Source organism: Sinocyclocheilus anshuiensis, unplaced genomic scaffold (assembly GCF_001515605.1).
Source record: "Sinocyclocheilus anshuiensis isolate Anshui unplaced genomic scaffold, SAMN03320099.WGS_v1.1 scaffold1549, whole genome shotgun sequence".
NCBI classification, from domain to species: Eukaryota; Metazoa; Chordata; class Actinopteri; order Cypriniformes; family Cyprinidae; genus Sinocyclocheilus; species Sinocyclocheilus anshuiensis.
The window spans coordinates 289,413-312,932 of NW_015538373.1; the positions used below are offsets into that span (position 1 = coordinate 289,413).

Sequence of the window (23,520 nt, forward strand, 5' to 3'; positions counted from 1 at the left end):
GAATTTCCAAGACTTAAAAAGTTGTATTCAATAAAATAGAGCTGAATGTAAGCGAGACATTTCCTGTGAAAAAATGTCATTCATTCTTTTGACTTTTCTTCTTCAAGTTCCCTGATACAATGTTTCCATGTAATCTTTAGATCATTTGGTTGTATTTGTTTCTGGGTTTCCAGTGCATACACTAACATTCAAAAGTTTAAGGTTTATACTTTTATTCAGCAAGGATGCGTTAAAAAGTGACAGTAAAGACATTTATAATATTACAAAAAATGCCCATTTCAGATAAATGCTGTTCTTTTGTACTTTCTATCGATCAAAGAATCCTGACAAAATAAAATGTATCAAATTTTCCACAAAAATATGAAGTGGCACAACTGTTTCCAACATTGACATTAAATGCTGCTCAAGAAAATCAGCATATTAGAGTGATTTCTGAAGGATCATGTGACACTGAAGACAGGAGGAATGATGCTGAAAATTAAGATTTGATCACAGGAATTAATTACATTTGAAAATAAATTCACATAGAACACTGGCATTTTAAATAGTACAAATATTTCACAATATTACTGTTTTTACTTTCATTAGAGTCTTCTTTAAAAATAAATAAATAAAAAATAAATAAAAATCTTCCCAACCCCAAACTTTTGAACGGTGTAGTCTAGGTGGATTTCTAAAGAATTCAAAATGATCATTTGTGGGGAAACAGACTGGAAACCCCTTTTCGAGTTTTATATTAACTATTATTTATAAGAGTGAAAGATTTAACCAAACACAGCCCTCATTTACCTCTTTAGTGACGTTATCCTGCACCAGGCTGTACAGGGGCACGATACGGCTGACTTCCAGGAGGACTGGCGTCGGGCTGGGCGTCTCACGGCCTGCTTGTCTGCACAGGTGACAGGCAGCCGGGCAGGTGCCCTTCTCCTGGCACCGGATCTCCACACCGGCCACCAGGTCATCAGACAGCAGCTGCGTCTTCAGCAGGCCTGACAGGTAGCTGATGAACGGCACTGCTTTCAAGTCCCGCCGGCCACCCTGGTCTGTGACTTCTGTGAAGGTGAGAGACAGAATGACGTCACTGGAACACCATGTCTTATGGCAGAGATTTGTGACTCAGATCATGTCCGGTTCTGGATCAGAACTAAGCGAAGTTATTAATAGGAATGAGCCTATTAACGCAGGAACTGAAGCAGGAGGGTTACTTTTATGCAGGGTGTGAAAATTGTGATTAAGAGAGATGACGAACATGAAAAATCTACTTCTTGGAAACGTAATGTTGTATTCATGTTGGTTTCAAAGGCTTTGAAAGACCTTTATATCAGTTTCAACAAAAGTTTTACTTTGACGCTTCTAAAAATAGTAATGTGAGCATGTGAGCCCTTGTAAAAAAAAAAAAAAAAAGTAATAATATACTTGGAAAGAATATGCTTAAGTGTGAATTGAGTGTAATGTTTTCAGACACTAAATAACTGAATAAATAACTAAATAAATGTTAATTGCAGTTAAAGGAATAAAAAAAAGGTGCTATAGTTTAAATGTATATTAAATGCAATTAGCTGAACTTTAGTGTGCTTTTGACCCACTTATGTACACGTTTATTTGCAATTTCATATTTCTCTTGTCTTTGAAATATAGTTTAAGTGCACTGCTTATTGTACTGACAAGCCTTTACGGTAAAGTAAAACATACTTAATGTAATTTCTATTGAAATATTGTGACAACCTGTCCTGAACTAACCTGACCATGTCATAACATGGTCAAATTAACTGATATTTTTTAAGCAATGGGTGTAAAAAAGCACTCAAAAATGATACTCAAGTGAAAGTACAGATACTCTAAGTATGGCCAAAAACATACTCAGGTAAAAGTAAAAAAGTACAACTTTAAATTGTACTTGAGTATTAAAAAAAAAATACAAGTAACCTAGAAAAAAACAACAACAACAACAAAGGTTTGGTTAAAGGGAGAAAGCAAAACAAAACACAATGTAATAAGTACTTTTCAAGTTGAAATAAAATCATCAGGAATAAAAAGTACTGTTTTTTTCTTTAGAAATGTAATCAAGTAAAAGTACAGGTCAGTTTAAATTGTACTGGAATAAAGTACAGATGCCCCCAAATAATACTTAAGTACAGTAATCAAGTAAAATTACTCAAGTATTTTACACACCTGGTTTCAAGAGACACATTTCTTCTCAGTTACATCATTACAACAGTATTGCTTTCTGCATGCTATTTGTACAAACTTTGACTTATTATTATAGTATTATTATAGTATTATATTACTTAAGACAAAGTATTTTCAAATGTGCAGTTTTGAAAATTTGTAATTTTCTGTTTGAATTACATTTTAACATATATTTTTGCAAAAACAAACAGTGCTGTACACAATAAAGAATCATTAAGCCATTGACCCTTACACATTAATTAATTAATTAATTAATTCCTTCATTCAATGCATGTATGTATGTATGTATTCATTCATTTAGCTAAATAGATAATAACTGTTAGTCGTGTTGAAGAAGTACACTTATTTTGATGTGTTGACTAACATAATAAAGCATGTAAAGTACTTGATTATAATTTTAACTGTAGTGTGTTTGATATTATATCTAAAGGTAAAATATTTTAAAAATACCAAATTGCAAATTCCTCATTATAGATGCACAATTACACATATTTAAACAGGACATACACATTTCAATAGAAATGACATTAAAGTATGACACTGAAAGGTCAACTGCTTGTCAGTGCATTTAGCAGAAACCATACAATTATAAAATTACCTGTGAAACTGTACTTAAGTTAAATGGGTAAAACGTTAATTGCATCTTAATAGGTTATAAATTGAAACTATACTGTTTTATTTAATCAACTTGCAATCAAGTCTCTGAAAACATAACATTCAGTTTGTACTTATAAAATATGTTATTTCTGTAATAAGTACTCTTTTAAAGCATGCTAAAGGGTACTTCTTTTTCACAAGGGTAGGCTTCGTGTGGCTGCACATGTCATACATCTATCATGAAGGGAATAGTTTCAGAAGGTGATGAATTGTGTCGACTACGAATACACATGGGTTGATTTTCACGTCGGTTTGCCGTGTTCGTGCACAGAACCCTTGGCAGACACAAAACAATGCGATTACGTGAGGAAGGATATTACTTGAGTGCTGAGACGTCCGTGTGATGGCTAAACAGATGTGCGACTCTGAACAACAACGGCTGTTTCTCTGCGCTCCAGTGTGCATTCCTGTCCACTGTGTCTGGTGATCGCATGAGTCATTATGCTGGATTTTGGCATGACAGGCAAAGACTTGGAGGAGGAGGAGGAGGAGGAGGAGGAGTGGGAGAGCAAACAGTCCGAGACTGTCGTGTGTGCAACGACACGGAGATGTGCCAACCTGAGCCTGTCAGTGTTTACACTTTTCTCACCGCACATACAGGACACAGCGAAAGAGAAAATGACACCGCAACAGTAATTGGTAACAGCCTACAGTATGCTTTTTAAATGATTCATTTCCTGCAGCACGCTTAATCATATTGAGATGAAGCAGTGCCTTTCGAAGTGTTTCTCCAGCAGGCAAAGGGAAAACATCTGGCTGTACAAATTCACATCATGTGTGTTCACCCTCATTTCTGGTGTGAATGTAACCATTGTTGTTGTCAAAACAACAACAACATAAATAATAACTAGTTACATGTAACGGAGTTATGTAATATAATTACTAAATAAATGTAACTGTAATCTGTTACAGTTATTGAGAAAAAAAGTGTAATTAAATTACAGTTACTTATGAAAACGTTCATGACTACAAAGGTGGTCTGAATATTTTCACACACATACAGGTTTGATTTATTTCCCAAATTGCATTGACAGCTCTAAAGTATTAGACGCCAATATTTTTAGGAGTTTAGGACACAGAATAGGAAACATGTTTATTTGATAACTGTTTTATTTTCTATTTGGGTTTATGTATATGTTTTTGTTTCTTTTTTTTAGATTAACTGTTTTATTTTCTATTTGGGTTTATGTACATGTTTTTGTTTATTTTTTATTTTTTTAATAACTGTTTTTTTTTCCAAGGCATTGTTTGATGCCAGTGTTTCCTGTCACAGCTATGCAAATATTTGATTTAAAAAATAGCATCACAGCTATTAAACCATATCTTGTTATGATTTTAAATCTGTATTTAACCTCAGAACTATCTCAAAGTAAAACGAAGTGCTAAAGTCAGATTTTGTGGTGGCTGTGCTTTAAAATGAAATTACAAGTGATGAAGGATTTTGAAAGTCTGACAGTAATCAGTGTAGAACACTATTGTAAGGTTAACCCTGCCTAGTTTAAATGTTTCAAAATGATTAGCAGTTGAGAACATTCATTAGAAATTTAGAAAATAAATTAAAAAGAAATCAAATATAATCAGTTTGAAATAGTTACACTATATACTACATTTTAAATGGAGTATCTTGTAATCTGTAACCTATTACATTTCCAAAGTAACCTTCCCAACACTGGTCTTTTCCTCCCATTTCTACCATGATTCAACTTCCCACGTCTACTACCTGTGCAGATAGCAACAGCGCAACTGGGTTGTAGGTTGCCAGGTTGAGGTCACAAATGGATTGAAATTTGTATGATGTGTCGATTGTGTGAGTAGGTTGGGTTTCATACAAGATCTGGCAACTAGACAACCTTGGAATAATAATTGATGTGCCTTTTTAACAAGGTTTGGGCCATACAAATTACGAGAGCTTCCTGGGAGAAATAACAAAATGGGAGGGGGGGCGGGAGATGGGTGTGAAATACGGGAGACTCCCGGGGGAAAAAACAAAACAAAAAAAAAACTTTGTCCTTTTAACCTTCTGGCAACGAATGGATCAGTTTATGTGGAGATTTAGCAACTTGCTTAATTCTTGAATAAATCAGCATTTCTATTGTTTTATGTTATTGCTTTTTATTTTTTTGAACTAATTAGTTGAATGAACGAGTCAATGACTGAATAAAGAAAGTCACCTAGTGGTGTAACGATGTAACTGCAGAAAATACCCTACCACAAATGCACAAACTTGAGCGTGCTGTCTCTCTCTCTCTCTCTCTCACACACACACACACACACACACACACACACACACACACATACACACCCATTAAATGCATGCAAAGAGATCTGCTTCCATCTAGCGGTGAAGTATAATACTGCAGTGATCATTATTACACACGTACTTCTTTTCCCTTCTTTCATGCATGAAACTGTAATAAAGCATAAATTAAACATTTTATGAAACATCTAAATATATGTCTTTATTATCATATTAAGCATTTTATTTCACCAAATCATTGTCATTCTGTGATTATCTTCGTGCATTTATATATAATAGAATATGTTTAATATCATGTAAACTCTCAGTCTCACACACCATTTTTCTGATCATGTTTTCAATTTGCAACACCAAGGTCTTTATGCTCCCGGGGGTCTTCGTGCATTTCGGATCCACCCACGTGTTTCCAGTAGCTGCAGCAGCAGCAGTCTACATGTGCCACTGAAATAGCTTTGCGCATCACGCATGACAACAGCAGCCGCTCATCTGATTCGTTCCTGCGCACATCAGTGAACAGACACGGAACGCGACTGCTCTCGCCGCAGCCAACGAATCTCACCGGGGGCGGGAGATACGCAGAGAATCCCCCGCAGTGTTGCGCGCCTCGGCACATCAAGCAAAAGCTACTGTTGAACTGAAGGTAGGAAATCATGTAACGCTCAATGAGGAACCATGCACGAATGTTCTGAGCATGCATTTATGACCGTGCTTTCATTTTTGATGTGGTGCACGCATTAGATAAGAATGACAAGACTATCACAGTGTTTTGAAGCTTTGGGCCTGTAAATCAACTGATTTACATTATGTAACTATATAATTACATATAATCATAATGTATATGATGAGTTACATTAGTGGGACTTTAAATAATGCATGCATTAAACTGATAAAATAAATGACAATGTGTGATCCAGAAATGTGGTGATTTTGTAGTTAGCCATCTGGCTACCAAAACAAACACAAAACAGACTGGTGTTTTTCTTTTATTAAGCTCATAAATGCCATATAATTTTGAAATTGATGTCTTTTTTGAGTATGAATGTATTATCATTAGGTGTAAATGCATCAGTAGGTGTGGTAGGATAGTCAGTAAATACAGAATCAGCTTTAATGCATGTCATCAGCCTGCTTTTATAATGACGTGACATTTTCCCATGGTTTCCTTGAGCTAAGCCTCCTACCCGTTGTTCTGAACTGTACTAGCATCCATGTTAATGGACAGTCCACTTTTATTTTGTAATTTTGCTTAAATATTGTGTATGGATAATTTTATTTAATATAATTTGAGTGCATACTTTTTTGTATGTATCTTATTTGGCTTTATTGAATTATCACGTTATATCGTCTTTTTATTGATGTAAGTATTGGCCCAAAAAAAAAAAAAAAAAATGGGCCGTCCAATAATAATGATTGATTTGGGGGCAAATGTCCACACTGTACCTGGAAATAGTACAGTTGACTCAAAGTTTTGTTTTTGTAACACTATGTAAGTATTGGCCCCAAAAAAAAAAAAAAAACATGGGCCGTCCAATAATAATGATTGATTTGGGGGCAAATGTCCACACTGTACCTGGAAATAGTACAGTTGACTCAAAGTTTTGTTTTTGTAACACTACTAAGAATTCACGCCCTTCTTCTTCTTAGTATTATTATTATTATATGTATACTATTGTACATTACAAACATAATATGTCTTCATTTCTTCACTTTCACCTTGCATCTCCATTAAATCTGCATATCATCACTAGGGTTGTAACGATTCACTCAACTCATGATTCGATTCACAATTTTTTTTTAACAAAATTACATTTGAAGACATACAGTAAATGAAAAGGTGTCGTTTTATTAGGCTATTGCTGCACGTTTCTTTGTGAAATTAAAATATAACAAAACTATATTGAAATTTTAAAACAAACCCCAAATCAAACAAGTTACACAAATTAAAGATATCTCTTAATATGAACAAACTAAGGCTTTGTCTGTGCTCTTTCCATTTAAAATTAGAGGCAACCACTGGATTTTAATCATGATCTAAATAAAGATGCAGCATGAGTAGTTTTTTATCTAAATTAGACTGTATAATTTCTGACTTTAGTTTTGTGAAACTATACTACATAAAATATATCCGAACGAAATGGCAGACGAGTTGAATGAAATGCAGATTCACTTTCTGACAGCAGGTGGTGCTTATGAACAGCAATGATACAGTGTTTCCTGAGTTACCGCTGTAAACGAAGCAGAGCTGCGCTTATGAACACTGCTTTAAAGGGTTACTCCACCCCAAAATTAACATTTTGTCATTAATCACTTACCCCCATGTCATTCCAAACCCATAGAACCTTCGACAAAGAAGAGCGTATGCTGCTTGCGTCCAGCGGATATACTCCAAAATGGCGCTACGCTGAACCAGAGGAGACGAATTGTTGAATAAAGTCGTTGTTTTGTTTTCTTTGCGCCGAAAAAGTATTCTCGCTGTTTCGTTAAATTCAGATTGAACCACTGATGGCAGATGGACTACTCTGACGATGCTTTTCATACTTTTTTGGACATTCACAGTGATATTTACTTGGCAGTCAATGGGACAGTCACAAACCTCCCGGTTTTCATCCAAAATATCTTAAATTGTGTTCCGAAGACGAACAAAGCTTTTACGGGTTTGGAACAACATGAGGGGTAAGTGATTAATGACAAAATTTTCATTTTGGGGTGGAGTAACCTTTTAATATGCTGTTCAGAGGCAAGATGAAAAGAAAATACCACATAAACTTTTCTAAAGATAGTCAGTTCCCCTCAGAGATACATTCATATAAACTCCTACTCCAATTGTATCGCGATTTGTTTGGCATCTCAACCGATCTGAATCGTCACATATTTGAATTGATTTTCGACCAGCTCGCGGTTAATCATTACATCCCTAATCATCACAAATCAGGTGATATGCTCTGTCCACAAAATTCTTTAAATTTATACAAATGGGGACAATAAAGTGGACCAAGTGCTCTTAGCGTTTTTGACACGTTATAAGTAAACTGCAAACTAGGCCGTATCACAATTTCGACGAATAACAAATGTGTTTTTTTAGCTTGTTTACTATAGCCTAATGTAATACACATCAAACACATAGACATGACTTTTCTCCTCCCTTGTAGGCACCATGGCCACACCAACGTCTCTAGATCCAGATTTGTTTCGGGAGGTGCTGGAATGCCCCATTTGTCTGGAGATGTACAACCAGGATCAGCTTCGACCCAAACTACTGCAGTGCGGTCACTCAGTTTGTCGTCAATGCCTTGAGAAACTCCTCGCCAGCACGATAAATGGTGTGCGCTGCCCCTTCTGCAGCAAGGTGTCTCGTATGAGCAGTATTTCCCAGCTGGCTGACAATCTCACCGTGTTGAAGATCATTGACTGTGCGAGTTCATGCAACTCTACCATGGGTCTCATGTGCAAGTCTTGTAAAAACCGCCTGCCCCGGCAGTACTGCAGTGACTGCAGCATCGTGTTGTGTGATATTTGTAAAAACGAGGGCCACCAGTGTCAAGGTCACGTCGTACAGGCCATTCGCGTGGCTGCCGAACAGTGCCGGAAAGACATCAGCGGGAAGATTTCTAACTTGCGGGAGGCAATGGGAAACATTCAGAAGAAGAAGGCAGCTATTGACAATGTGACAAAATCACTCAGACTGAAGTACAAGGCTGTACAGCAGGAATACGCCAAGGCTGAGCTGCGGCTCCAAGAGGAACTTGGCCGCTCACACCGTGCCTTTGCCACCTCCTTGGCCGAAATAGAGAAACTCAATGCCCAGATTCTGGAGGAGCAGACTTACCTGCTCAATATCGCTGAAGTGCAGGTGGTGTCAAGATGTGACTATCTTACCATGAGGATCAAGCAGACAGATATTGCTCTACTGGAAGAAGGGAGCAACCATGAAGAAGAAGAGTTGGACTTGAAAACTAATTTGCCTGTCATTCTGAAACTACAAGACCCTGAATTTGTTAAAACGGAGTGCTCGAAACCTTTGAACTTGGGGCAGCTGACCACAAAACCCTGCATTGTCAATGCCGAGGAAGAAGACGGACTTGATTTCACCACTTCCGCTGCCGCCCCATTGGACATTTACCGTGATACTGACATGGATACGGCAGTTGAAGAGGCTGTTTGCGCTTCTCCCGGTAGCTTCAAGTCCAAGTCTGTCGATGGTGGTAGACCTTCTCCAGGAGCTTCTGGTGGGCAACTCTGTCAGTTTGTGAAAAAGATGGGCTGCAAGGGCAATCTGCCGGGCATGTTCAACTTGCCGGTAAGTATTTGCGTCACGCCGCAGGGCGAGGTGCTTGTGGCCGACCGAGGAAATTACCGCATCCAGATCTTCAACCGCAAGGGCTTCCAAAGGGAGATACGGCGCAACCCGAGCAGCATCGACAACTTTGTCTTGAGCTTCCTAGGTGCCGACCTGCCCAACCTCATCCCGCTCTCTATTGCAATCACTGCTCAAGGCCTCATCGGTGTCACCGACAACTATGACAACTCCGTGAAGGTTTACACCACTGATGGCCACTGCATCGCCTGTCACAAGAACCAGCTCATCAAGCCATGGGGAATCGCGGCCATGCCTTCAGGCCAGTTCGTTGTGTCAGATGTAGAGGGGGGAAAGCTGTGGTGCCTGGCCGTGGATCGTAACGTAGGGGTTGTGAATTACAATCGCTTGTGCTCGGCCGTCAGGCCCAAATTTGTAACTTGCGACTCCTCAGGTACAGTTTACTTCACACAGGGCTTGGGTCTAAACATCGAGAATAGACACAACGAACACCACCTTGAGGGGGGTTTCTCAATTGGGTCGGTGGGAATGGATGGCCAGCTGGGAAAGCAACTCAGCCACTTCTTCTCAGAGACCGAGGACTTCCGATGCATTACCGGCATGTGCGTGGACTCTAATGGAGACTTGATCGTGACAGACAGTGGCCGTAAGGAGATACTACAGTTCCCTAAAGAAGGTGGCTATAATATTCTCATTCAGGAGGACTTAACATGCCCTGTAGGGGTAGCTGTTACCCAGAAGGGACAACTGCTCGTCTTAGATTGCTGGGACCACTGTGTGAAGGTCTACACTTACTTGCAAAGGAGACGTTCCTCTACATGTTAAGATTGCTGTGTGGATAATTTAGAATACTTTTCACTTTAATTCAGTGGCTTCATTATAAATGTTTGCTTCTCAGTGATTTCTGACCTGTGGCTTGGAGTAGCCAGGATCAGGCAACTAAGCCGCAACCATTCACCACTGCCATGGAGCAATTGGATGATGACTTATGGGTATTATTATGGATGCTTTGGGCAAATAGATTTCGAAATTTAGCACAACCGATGGCAATAACTGACAATGTTGTTCTTTATGTGTGCAAATCAGTTATCGTGTTTTGTTTTTTTTCTTTTTTTTTCTGTGCTGCTGTACAGGCATTAAGATGGTGTTTTGAGTTACTGAGAAGGCCATCTTTATAGTTGCTATATAAATGATATCAAAGGAATATTCCTGTTTCGATTCGAGTTAGGCTCAATCAAAAGCATTTGTGGTCTAATGTTGATAATCACTAAAAGACCTCCCCCACCCAAAAAAAGGTTATGGTGAGGCAATTACTATGTAAATGTGAGGCTTATATCAAAAAAAAAAAAAAAAAAAAAAATTTTTTAATCCAGGTTCCTTTTCACAAGATTGTGCTATTATTTTAGCCATTAGCAATGTTAGCAATTCATTGCTGTGTCTATCTGAGGCATGTCACGTGAAGATCGTCGTACTGTGCAACAGTAAGCGAGTGTCTACGTGTGTGAAAGAGCAAAGGGGAATAACTGAAAGCAGTTGAGAGCCGTACAGCACTGGGATTTTCTTAATTCAACACAGATGTTAGCCATGTTTGTAATACTGAGGGTGAGTGGGGATTGTTGACTTTTACTGTACGTTAAAAGAGAAGGATGAGATGGACTATGCCTGGGTCTGAACCTCTGCCCACTCAAAGAAACTGTGTACATGCATTTAATATACATAATTATCTCAGTGGAGTTTCCATACTTTAAAAAAAAAAAACAAAAAAAAAAAAAAAACCTTTTCATCATGGCAACAAAACGTTTGATAATTTCACACACATTTTTTTTTCACACTACATTCTTGTTAAGTAACACTACATTCTTGTTAAGTAATGAATCCATTTTGATTTTAATTGTTTTTTTTTACTTTATTTATTTTGGGTGGTAATCAACATAATGCTACAAGTGCTGCTGATTGAACTTAAAGGGTTAGTTCACCCAAAAATGAAAATTAGGCTGTGTTTTACTCACCCCCCAAGGCATCCTAGGTGTATATGACTTTCTTCTTTCAGATGAATCCACGAATGCGCAACGCCGACCTCATACGTCATCCGCCCAGAACTGCTTCCGTTTACAACAGTGAACGCAAGCTAGATTAAATTGATTATTACGTTTTAAATATGGTAATTTTTTTTACAAAAATGCATCGATTCGCTACAGGAGCCGTGTGCGACACTTGTTTTTATGGATGGGAGCTTTTTATTTCACTTATTTTTTAGTGAAGCACTGCACCACCCGCTGACTGCAATGATAGAGCCTGGAATAGCCAGGACGATTTTTTATATAACTCCGACTGGATTCATCTGAAAGAAGAAAGTCATATACACCTAGGATGCCTCGGGGGTGAGTAAAACAACCTAATTTTCATTTTTGGGTGAACTAACCCTTTGACTTGTACTGAACCCAAAATATTCCTTGAACAGGAAGGATTGACATGGAAAATGTGAAACATGCTGACTCAAAACACTTCTGTGTGTGTCATGACTCATGTTCATGTGTAGTTGTTGTGATAAGTTCCAAAAATGCCCTCACTATTAAAGTGCCCTTCCATACCTGAAGTCTGTGTCAGTAAAGGATTTTCTGATTTATGTAACATTATGAATCTTCTATATATTAAAATACAGTTACACTAAAGTACAATACACTTGAAAAATGTTAAGTTATTGTTACTATAGAGATGAGAAGATAATTATCTAAATGATCTCAAAGTTGTCTAATACTGTTAATCGGTTACTTTGAATTGGTTTGTAATGTACTCCAGTTTGTGATAGCATTACTCTGTTGCAGGAACCAAAGGCATGTTAAATTCAGGAGATATTTACTAGCCTATCGTCAGAGTAACTGCAATAGTTCAACTGAAGCAGGGAAATGACTCAGCAGTTTACATGCTGTATTACACCGTATATGAAATCATGTTTTGCATTGAAGTGTCCTTGTATCTAAGAGGTGGATCTTAAAACTCTCCTGCTTGAAAGCTTTAAATAGCATTAAACTGTCTTAAAATCTTGCTTATGATATTTGATTTTCACACGGGTCTGTAGGTTCAGAAGTGTGCTGGAGCAGATTAAGGCTATATTCAATATTCACAAAAAAGATTAAAACAGAAACATATGATCGCAATTCATAACACAACTCAAGTATGCATTGCATTCTCCGGGTTGCAAAGGATGATATAGTGGATGCTAGTGCAAAATATCTTTTATATCAGTTATCTCATTTAGGTACTCAGCTACTGTCACTGTCAAAGTCATAACACAGCCAGTTAAATGGCACAGACGTCTTGAGCGCTGAGGTTTGTTACCTCCAAACTATGCAGGATTGCATGTAATATATCACAAGTTGGTAGCGCTTTGGTAATTAATTTCCATCAGCACATTTGTGAAAAGTATTTTTCTGGCCTTATTACATTTAAAAAATGCATCTGTACATTACCAACAAATGCAGACAGCCTGCATTGGCCTTATAACAAATGCACTCTTCCTGCACAAGAGATCCAGAGATACTAGTAATGTGCACTGTCAAGCCATTAGAAAAGAATGGAACATGATTTTCATTGAGTTGCCTGGCCATGTTAGGGCTTTTAAAGACCACTTTAATTTATGCCTTTACACAGCGACACTGTGAGCAGAATTAAATTAAATAGTTAAATTCATCTCGCTTTAACCTTAAAGAAAAATACTTAAACCAAACAAATTCTGTTGAAATGCAAAAGTAAAGACAACGAAAATGAAAATGATGTAACAAACACCTTTCATTCACCTCTTTCTGCCAATTTGTTCATCTTGTTTTGGCTGTTGTCCAAAGGTTCATCTATGGCCTTCTATAAAAATGTCTTGTTTAGCTTGGGTTAGGAATTGTGCTCATCCTTTTAATGGCTCCCACTTAATGTAATATGTCATATATGTAATTTATAGAAGTCATATTTTTTTTTTCTAAATGTTTACCAGTATATACTGTCATCACATTGCTCTGTCTAGTCACTGACAAATTGATTTCTAATTGGTTTCAAGTATCAATACATGTACCTTTTCCAGTAAACACAGGAGAATGCAATCATCTTAAACAACTCAATCAAAATATGCTAACCAAATCTGCATGATTGAAAAATAGCTAGAGGAATTATTGCTATTAAAAGATCTGGTAAACATCATCATCTTGGATGTATAATGCAACATACGAAGCATGAGGCCCAGGTCTTTTGTTACTTATTTTTACTTTTAGCAAACACAGAAAGCTCGATCCACATTGTAGGATATATTTTTGTCCTTCTGTAATGATTGAAGAATTGAGTTGAAGACCATGAGTGATTTCTCTCTCTCTCGCTCTCTAGTTTCTTATTGGTTGTCAAGTCATAATGTGATGTCACTTGTTCATGACTTGTTGCAGAAGTCACTTTTTAACATTACCCATCATGCTTTAGGTCAAAGGGCCTAAACAATGAGTATTTTCTCACACCATTGTGCTTCTGGGTTTGATGGCAGGAGATTCTGAATTGACATTACTATCATAAGATCTAAATATAATCATGTTCATGCATTGATGTTGGTGTCAGTGAAATTAGTCCCAAATTCGTGTTTGTATTGTTCATGATCAATTGTGTGCAATAAAATCAAGATCTGAGATTGTCTGGTCTTTTATGACTCCACACTCTAAAAAATGCTGGGTTATTTCAACCCAATTTTGGGTCAAATATGGACTAACCCAACTGCTGGGTTAAATTTTTACATTAAATTTTTAACCCAAAAGTTGGGTTAGTCCAAATTTGACCCAAAGTTGGGTTGAAATAACCCAGCATTTTTTAGAGTGCACCATCCTCATTCACTGCAGCTTAAAATTTTCCTTACTGAAACTGTATTAAAAATCTTTGCCTCAGTATTACTGAATGAATTAATAATCCATTACCAGGTCACCTGTTGGAAACGTTTAATTGTGTTTAAAAGTAAATTCAGGACTGTGCACACATTTATAGTCTAGTCAGCCAGATTTCTGAAAAGTTTGTCAAGGGGTATATTTACAATCCCAATATTAGTTAATCAATACGTGACCATAGTCTTAATCCAGTGCATCTATTCTGGTTATTGATCCCTGGCTTCCAGATATACGACATAAAGCATTTGTAACTCCTTTAGGGTTTGCAGTTGCATTCGTAAAAAAAAATGTGAACATTTGTCAAAGTTTGGATCAGCTTATGTGTTTGTGAATGTATCGTTCATAACTGATCTCATAGTGAGGTCCTGACAAAATTCAACCTTGAAGGGAAATATACTTTCTGTGTTGGTTATGTATGTCATAATATATTTGCTGGGGTTGTTTAGGGTTATGGAAGTCATACGACCATCCCACAAGAATAGTTTCCAGGAGAATCAACAGCCACCCAGATGAGAAGAGTCCGGAACATTTGCCTGTTAATGTACAGTTGTGTGTAGTGTGTTAAAAATATGTCATATGGTTTTAGACGACCTTGAACATAGTGGACATTTCAAACACTTTTTTTTTTCTCATTTTTGTTGACTTTGTGAGTTTTTTCTCCCACAAAGCTGTTATTGAAAGCACCGAGGCACTGAAGGCGTGTAGACAGCAAAATGTATTTGTTCTGAAACATTTTCTTGTGTTTGGGAACTATACAGAATATAAATATATGGTAAGATTTTGGCACACATTGTAGATCGTCTGCAAATTCTCCAAATCGCTTATCTGTAGGGTTGCAGGGTTAGTTATATATAACTTTGTTATTATTTTAGTAATGTAAAATGTAATATAAATGTAAAATAGGGGAAATGAGCATGCACAAATAAAGCTGCAATATGGAGGCCTACTAGATGCACTATGCAGTTTGAGTGATGAATGGAGCTCAAGTGTAGTTCAGGCAGACCACGGCATGACAGCCGGCATCAGCTGACTCTCAGCTGATTGTAACTCCTCCCACTACAATTAAATAAGATATATAAAGTTCATCCGTACTCACACTTGCCTTAGTCTGTTACACAGACATGCGCTTACCCTCCTCCATCCCCAACTCCTCCTTATACAGGCATGATCACTTAGCGTCTTGTCCACGGTAATCATCTATCAGCTAATTGTTGCTTAATCTTGTATGGTTTCATTTACAGACCTGTATCACTTCTGCATGGAATTTTATATCTGTTGCATATTAAACATTCTGGTAATTGCATTAGGCTTTGGGGGTTTCAAACCTCAGTGAAGTTTTCTTGTGGACAGCTCAGAATCTGAACCCTTTAGAGCAAAGCCTGCCGCCAAAATAATGTTCAGGACCTCTACAATAATCTTAATCAAACAGAGTGGTCCTGACTGAACTAGTATTTGAGGTGTGAAATTTTCTTTGGGGAAGAATCTTGTTGAAACTCTTCTCTGAAAGAGGTGTCTTTGTTTTAACATGATGCCTTTTTGGATGATCGATTATTATATGAGCTTACCATTGTGAGTCGGGATAAGGAGAGTTTTGAACAATGATTTTTACGTGCTTGCTCAATGGTGATGTTTACACTGGATAAAGTAGATGCCCTGTCCGATTTCTGACTTACTCGACATGCTTTAGCTAATAATTGATTTTCTGATTTTTAACCCAAAAATCTTCAGCTTTAAATGCCCAATATCAGCGTTTATTTTCACCAAAAAGGTGGAAACTATCAGAGGCAAGTTCTCTTCACCACACACACACACGCAATACTTTGTCCTTTCACAGAAACTGCTGTCCAAAATTATTTAAGGGCTCATGACATGTCTTTTTTCTTATTTAATCTTCCATGAGGTTCACTTATACGTTATTTTTATTTATTTATTTTTTTATAGATATTAAAATATAGTCATGCATTTGCAAAAAAATAAAAAAATAAATAAAAACAATTCTGACACTTAATTTTGGCAAACATAAAACGCAATCAATTAAAAATTAACCATCTAACCCAACGCTGGGGACCTTTGGAAGGCTGTGGAGAGACAAAAACAACACAATGTGTCAAAGTGTACATTCCTATTGTGAGAAGTAGCTCAAGCATGTGGAGTAAATCAGAAATAGGACAGGACATCTATGTACTTTATCCAGTGTAAACATCCCCATTGAGTGTCATTATAATGGAATCTATTTCGCTTTCTATTGCTCTTAGGGCAGTGATAGTTGGATTTTGCTCTTGTGACATCACAAAACGTGCAACATCGAAATGAACTTGCAGGATGTTTTAGTGGCACAATTACCTTTTATAATGTCAAAAAATCAAGCAAAATTGTCATGATCCCTTTAATTCCAGGGCTCTTCAAGTACAGTCCTGGAGGGCCAGTGTCCTGGAAACCTTATTCCAGACACCTCAGAACAAGGTAATCATTTGCAAGAAGATAATCCCATAATTGCAAATTACAGACAGGTGTGTTTAATTAGGGTTGGAATTAAAGTTTGCAAGACATCGCCCCTCCAGGACTAGAGTTGAAGAGCCCAGTGGTGTCCATAGCCTGCTTTTGGAGGACCAACATCTTACAGAGTTTAACTCCAACTTACTCCAACACATCTGCCTAAAAAGTTTCTAGTATGCCTTGATTAGCTGTTTCAGGTGTGTTTATTTAGAGCTAGAGCTAAGCGCTGCAGGACAGTGACCCTCCAGGAGCAGGATTGGAGTCCCCTGCCTTAGAGCTTATCCCCTTCCATCTTCAGCAGTAGTGCTTTCCAAATTTGTCCACTATACATTTTGGGATTTCTCCCTCATTTTCACACCCAATTCAAGTCTTTCAGTTTCTAATAATAAACTGATGATTTGAACCAGGAGTGTTAGATGAGGCAGACATCCAAAATGTAAAGTGGTGGATGGTCCCCAGGTTGGACAGTCCCCCAGTTCTACAGTAGATTGCTCCAACTGATCTTCAAAACATGCCTTAATGCTGGCAACATCACATTCAATCAGGCTTGGGTGAACCCAACAACCCTACAGCAGTTGAAAACTATAGACCGGTCTCTCTCTTCCCTCTTTACTTTTCTTTCACATAACAACCTACTCAATAACAACCAATCTGGTTTCAAAAGCAGACATTCCTCAGATAATACTGTCTTATACTGAAATTCTGCAAGAGCAAATTCCAAATCGTTTATCCTTGCTAGATCTGTGTTCAACAAGGTGATTCACCAGGTCCTCCTGACTACTTTTTCCAGGCACAACAAAAAGTTCACACGTCAGTGGTTCCATGTAAATGCCAGGTGTCCAGGAGAGGTGTTCAAGTTGAATAACAGTCTAGCTAGCTAGTTTATCTGATTTTCTTTTTTTTTTTATAAAGTTCCCCACAGCGGGCGAAACTTGTTATAAAGTTAGTGACAACAAAGCCCACCCATTTAAAGGAAAGATATGATTGGTCAACTTTCCTGTCATTTGAAATGTCTCTCCCATTGATTTACTATTGTTTGGCCCTTGGTAATTTCATAGCTGGACCACCAATCAAAGAGCCGAAAGCTTTAGGCGAAAACATTCTAATAATGAGAAAATGGGCATATTTCATTTAAACCTTCACCTTCCAACACAAACTGAATATAGGCAGATTTGAAGAGTTAATTTCTACAGAAATTGTATTTATTTTATTTAGATGTTTATTGTCAAATTAAAAATGTATTAAATAAAATGAGAAATTATGATTTTTTTATTAAAAATATTTAAAAGTTTACATTTTTTTATTTTAATTAAATAATTTAAAATAATTATTTTTAAATTAAATTTAAAAGAAAAAAATAATTTAGCATGTTTAAATATTGTTTTGGCAATAGTTTAGGCCCTCTCTGAGGACCTAGAGGGCCCTGACGGTTCTTTCTTTCTTTCTTTCTTTCTTTCTTTCTTTCTTTCTTTTTCACAATAGTAGGACATAAATTGAAAATGCAGTTGTTTTGTCCAAAAACAGTTTTTTTTTATTTTTTCCCATTTTTCTTTCTTTTTTATTCAGTTGTTTTATGTCAAAAATACTGATTGGCATTCATGAAAATATTATCAGATTATGATGGGGAATGGGGTTTAAGCTGACTAAAATATTTGTATGCAATGTCATTTTTTTTCTCCACAAGTTTTAAAGATTTCTGTTTCAACCTTTCTGCTTGACAGTACAATTTTGGAATGCAGAAAATATTGATGTGTTGATTAGCCCTATACTGCAGTGTTTCCCAACCCTGTTCCTGGAGGCACACCCACAGGGCACATTTTCAAACTCTTCCCAATCAGATCGGGGAGACATCCAAAATGTGTACTGTTGATGTGCCCCCAGGAACAGAGTTGAGAAACACTGGATTATTGAATCCTGTACAACATTTCCTATGCATGGAGCTATTATGGAAAAGCGGTCAGTGCCTCTGCCTGTGTAAAGAACTCTGGTGACGCAACATCTAGAAACTACTGTATTTTAAAGCAGGAATGACAGAAAAATTTTGGGCCAGAAAATCACCTGTAGTGAATTTCTCTATTATTTAACAGTTGATAATATTTTATTATATGGTATTTAAACCTATTTAACAATGGTTGCAGAGATTGCTAATCCTGCTCCCGGAAAGCAACTTTCCTGCAGCGTTCAGCTCCAACCCTGATCAAACACAGCTGAAGCAGCCAATCAAGGAGTTCAGGATTATTTGAAAATAACAGGCAGATGTGTTGGAGCAGTTTGGAACTGAAATCTGCAGGTAGACCTCCAGGACAAAGGTTGGCTACCCCGGTTCAGTTGTGCCCAACCGTTCCCAGAGCCCCCAACGCTGCACATTTTGCAGGTCTCCATTGTCTAAGTGCATAGTTTGTGCTTGATGTTTAATACTAATTTGAAACTCATTTGGCTGCTATAGTAGTAATGAAAATATTTATCCTGAACTCTGTCATGAAAACTAATCCATGACAATTTTTAAGAATTGTTTAAGCTTAAATAAACTATTTAAAAATCAATACCTTTAGGACATTATGCTGTACCCACATTGGACAAGCAGTTTGAAAAATGGATGGATGGATGATTCAGCTACAGGAGCCATCTTCTGGTGAGATGCCAGAATTCATTTGACACAACCCTCACAGTCCATTATGGGTATTCTCTAGCCACTGAGTGTACATCGATTGCACATTTGTTCTTACGGTGCATTATGGGATTGAATGAGTGCACTCGATAACATTCACTATGGCAGGGGTTCTCATCTCTGGCCCTCGAGGTCCACTTTCCTGCATAGTTTAGCTTTAATCCTAATCAAACACCCCTGAACAAGCTAATCAAGGGCTGCATTTACACTTGGCATTAACATGTGATCACCGTGATCTGATCAAGCAGATTGGATCATCAGTCAATCAGGACATGGCACATTTACACTTGGCAACATCAAGTGACTTCTCTATCTGGATAACCAATCGGATCTCTCTTTCCCATGCAATATTCAAATAAGTCTTACACCGTGTCTACACTGGACACGAGCGGCACAGCACGACAAAATACTATAGAACCCATTATAATCAGTGATGCTGTCTAGACTGGATGTGCCACGGCGCGACACGAGAAATCCCCGAAAAATAAACTGTTGCCTCTTCCTATTTATGACGTACTGACACAGAGTGCTTTGTCGCGTCCAGTGTAGACAGCCTCACCCTGTTGCGGCGTGACAACTGTCACATCTGCACGGTGTTAAGTGTTCGAGTCTCACTAGCGCTCCACGGCCTGGTGCCCTCCATCTTTCTTCTGACAGTTCGGGAGAGAGTGGGCAGGGTTTTGCATGACGTCAACCTGCAAATGCAGACACAATGTCTGGATTGCGTTTACATTACACTGAGATCCGATCACAATACGTCCTTGACTACCTCTGGACCAGGACACGCTGATCGGATAACATTCCGATCAGAAGCACATTTACACTTGTCTTTTCAATGTGTATGTGGACAACATCCGGATACAGGTCGCATGTTAATGGCAAGTGTAAATGCAGCCAAGGTCTCCAGGATTACTAGAACGTTACTGGTAGGCGAGTTTGATCAAGGTAGGAGCTAAACTCTTCAAGAAAGTGGACCTCGAGGGCCAGAGTTGAGAACCCCTGTGCTATGGTTTCGGACACCACTATAAATGGCTGTCCCCTCAAGTGCCCTATTTAAGGGTATAGGGGGCGATTTCAGACATAGACTTCAAGTCTCTACTAATGAGCTGATGACCTGAATCAGGTGTGTTTGATTAAGAAGACAAAATGTGCACTGTTTGGGGGTCTCTAGGAATGAGGTTAGGAACCACTGCCCTGGTTTGTTGCCTCTGCAGACTCCGCTTTGACCTGTAGGCCTGGAGTTCTCATCTCTGGACCTTGAGGTCCATTTTCCTGCAGAGTTCAGCTCCAACCCTAATCAAACACACCTGCACAAGCTAATCAGGGTCTTCAGGATTACTTGAAAGTTGCAAGCAGGTGAGTTTGAGCAAGTTTGGAACTAAACTCCGCAGAAAAGTGGACCTCGAGGGCCAGAGTTGAGAACCCCTGCCGTAGGCCTTCTGAATATGTAATTGTTGTATCAGAGTTGGTTGTTGACTCAGAGGTCATTCATATTGTATGGACATACCTTGTTCATACAATATGAGTGAACCCACATTTTTCACATGTCCAGAACCCACTGGTGTAATATCCGATGTTCAGCACAGAGCATTTCACAGCAGGAACTTAAATGCACAAACCCCATGAAATGAAGTGATTTTGCTTTATTTGTCTGGGATATGATTCCCATCTTTCCCTTCTCCTTGACCCCTTTACCTATGTCTTACCTTTCTGGTACTGGAGCCAGAGCTGTTGCTGGGACTTCTTGCTGGGGAAGTAGATGTTGCAGGTGAGCTCAGAACCATAGAGCGCCTCAGAGATGTAATGACTGCCGTACTGCTGAATAAACGCAAGCAACTCATCCCGCGTGCTGTCTGCCGTCAGGGATTTCAGCACCTTTGAGAAATCTGACCAAAGCACCAGCACACATACAGAAACAATTAATTTATTATATTGAGAAAATCTTTGATTCATTGTCATATATTTATTGCTTGTCACCAGACCTTTTAAGAGGCCAGTAAAACTTGCTTTATTACACCTACAATTCCAGTACTCTGACAGTGATATAGTGTCTTCTCCCTTTTTCAGTGGCATTGTTCCAGAAGTGTTTTTTCAAATGAAAAGCTATCCAGCTTATTTTTAATGTAAAAGCAGGCACGGCCATTTTTAACCTGAATGTGCAATGCTTCCAGTGTCAGCCGCTTACAGTTATTGTTGCTGTACAAAAACAGGTCGTTACATTGCTTGATGTTACAAACTACTTTTTGTTATCACATAATTAGCGTAATCATACACACACGTTTGTAGCACACATAGTTTTACTGTTTAACACTTAATTTTATTTTAGCGAATAATGAAATGACAATCTCACACATTCACCCAAAAAAATTATATTAGGTCTTCGTTTACTCTTCCCAATGCTGTTCCAAACCTGTGTGCTTGACTTTCATCTGTGGACCACAAAATATATTTTGAAAAATGTCCCTTTTTGGTCATTCTTTGTCATACTGACTTTCAAAATATGCTAAATCGTGCCTTATCTGTTTGTACTACTGACCAGTTCTCCTTGTTTTTATATTACTTTTGTTTAAAGCAGCTGAAGAAAGGTATTGTGACTTTACATCAGCCCAGTATTATAATTAATAGAAGTTTGATTTTCATGCAATGACTTTATTGGACTTTTACAGATGCAGAGGGTATGCAAAGATAACTACACATGGTATTTTTTATTTGTATTTATTTTAATAAGCCTTCTGTAGTGACTTAAGCTTTCAATGTAACCATTTTTAACGACATGCCTGAGCGATTGAACGAGAATGTGTCCATCTGATAGTCTCAATTCAGCATGGGCTTGTTTCCTAACTAATCTCAACATGCTGCCATTTATTTCTAAATATATTGTATTAAAAGCTACAACAGTGCCAAGTTTTTGTCCTCAGAGGCAATGCTGGTAAGTACTTTTATTAATAGTGTAAGTGTTTGTAACAGTTTAACACTATTAAGAGACCAAGTTTCTCTTTGGTAGAGTGCCAAATTTGAATTGAATATTGTGTAAAGAAAGCAAAGTCAAGCTGAATATATGAGTCTACCGAGTTTGTCACCATTCCCATCACAGCAGTTAGCACATTTGCTTGCATTTCTGCTAGAGATAACACCCTTTTTGACAGAGAGTGTAAATGAGGAAGGAAAATTATCATAAAAAAAAAATATACCAACGACATGAGGGTGAATACAAATTTTTCATATTTTAAGTGAATTAACCCTTTTAAGTATAAATGTGCTGAACACATACGCACACATGAAGGAGTATTCATGGTTTTGAAGTTTGTGTGTTTCTTGTGGTACCTGTAGACAGGGTGATGGCACTGAGCTTCACTCTATACAGGTTACTCCGCACTCTCCACTGTTGCATCATGGGGTATCCTGTGGCTTCACTGAACTGAGCATCTCCTGTAACACAGACACACATTAATGCCCCACTTCTGCAACTTTATTAATAGCTACATTTCAGACATTAACAGTTTCCCATGAGACACAAGGAGGTTTTACTCAAGGCGGTGCTTAGTGGCTCGAAAAACTGAATACTCCACTGAGACCCTTCTGAAAAAAAAGTAATGTGCTTAACTGCATTGAAGGTGCACTTGTAGTGTAATTCTCATCTTTAAAGTATATTTAAAAAAATGTACTTGAAGATAATATAATATTAATAGAATGAAAGGTAACTTAAGTGTATTTTAAAGGGGTCATATGATGCGATTTCAATTTTTCCTTTCGTACAGTTTCATTATTGTTTCTTAATACACTTAAATACACTTTTAAAAAGTGTACTTTGTTATAACGTCAAATTACATACTGTAAAATACTGTCACGTTTGCACTACTGAGTGGAGTGCGGAGCAAGGAATTGAGGGAGACGAGGAATACATCAATCCAGAGAGTTTTAATGATAACAAGGAAAACTCACGTAGCACATGTAGACAAACAATATCGGACGCTGAACTGAAAACAGGGAACACTATTTAAACACATGACAAGACGAGGGGATGACGAGA

At 37.8% G+C, this 23,520-nt stretch overlaps 2 protein-coding genes across 2 annotated transcripts in view; one reads left to right on the top strand and one right to left on the bottom strand.

Annotated features, from left to right (window-relative positions):
* Nucleotides 1-23,520, bottom strand: part of LOC107683760 (astrotactin-2-like) — a 496,105-nt gene that overhangs the window by 65,532 nt on the left and 407,053 nt on the right. The window contains 3 exon segments of the mRNA XM_016479817.1: nt 790-1,052; nt 21,197-21,376; nt 22,815-22,919. Coding sequence (XP_016335303.1) covers nt 790-1,052; nt 21,197-21,376; nt 22,815-22,919 — 548 coding nt within the window.
* LOC107683757 (E3 ubiquitin-protein ligase TRIM32-like) lies at nt 5,689-10,774 on the top strand. The gene is made up of 2 exons (XM_016479816.1): nt 5,689-5,744; nt 8,254-10,774. The coding sequence occupies exon 2, from the start codon at nt 8,259-8,261 to the stop codon at nt 10,242-10,244; it is 1,986 nt and encodes a 661-aa protein (XP_016335302.1). The 5' UTR covers nt 5,689-5,744; nt 8,254-8,258; the 3' UTR covers nt 10,245-10,774.

Bases quoted from the DNA above. Each gene is read 5' to 3' on its own strand.
- LOC107683757 (XM_016479816.1), top strand. From the start codon at position 8,259: ATGGCCACACCAACGTCTCTAGATCCAGATTTGTTTCGGGAGGTGCTG.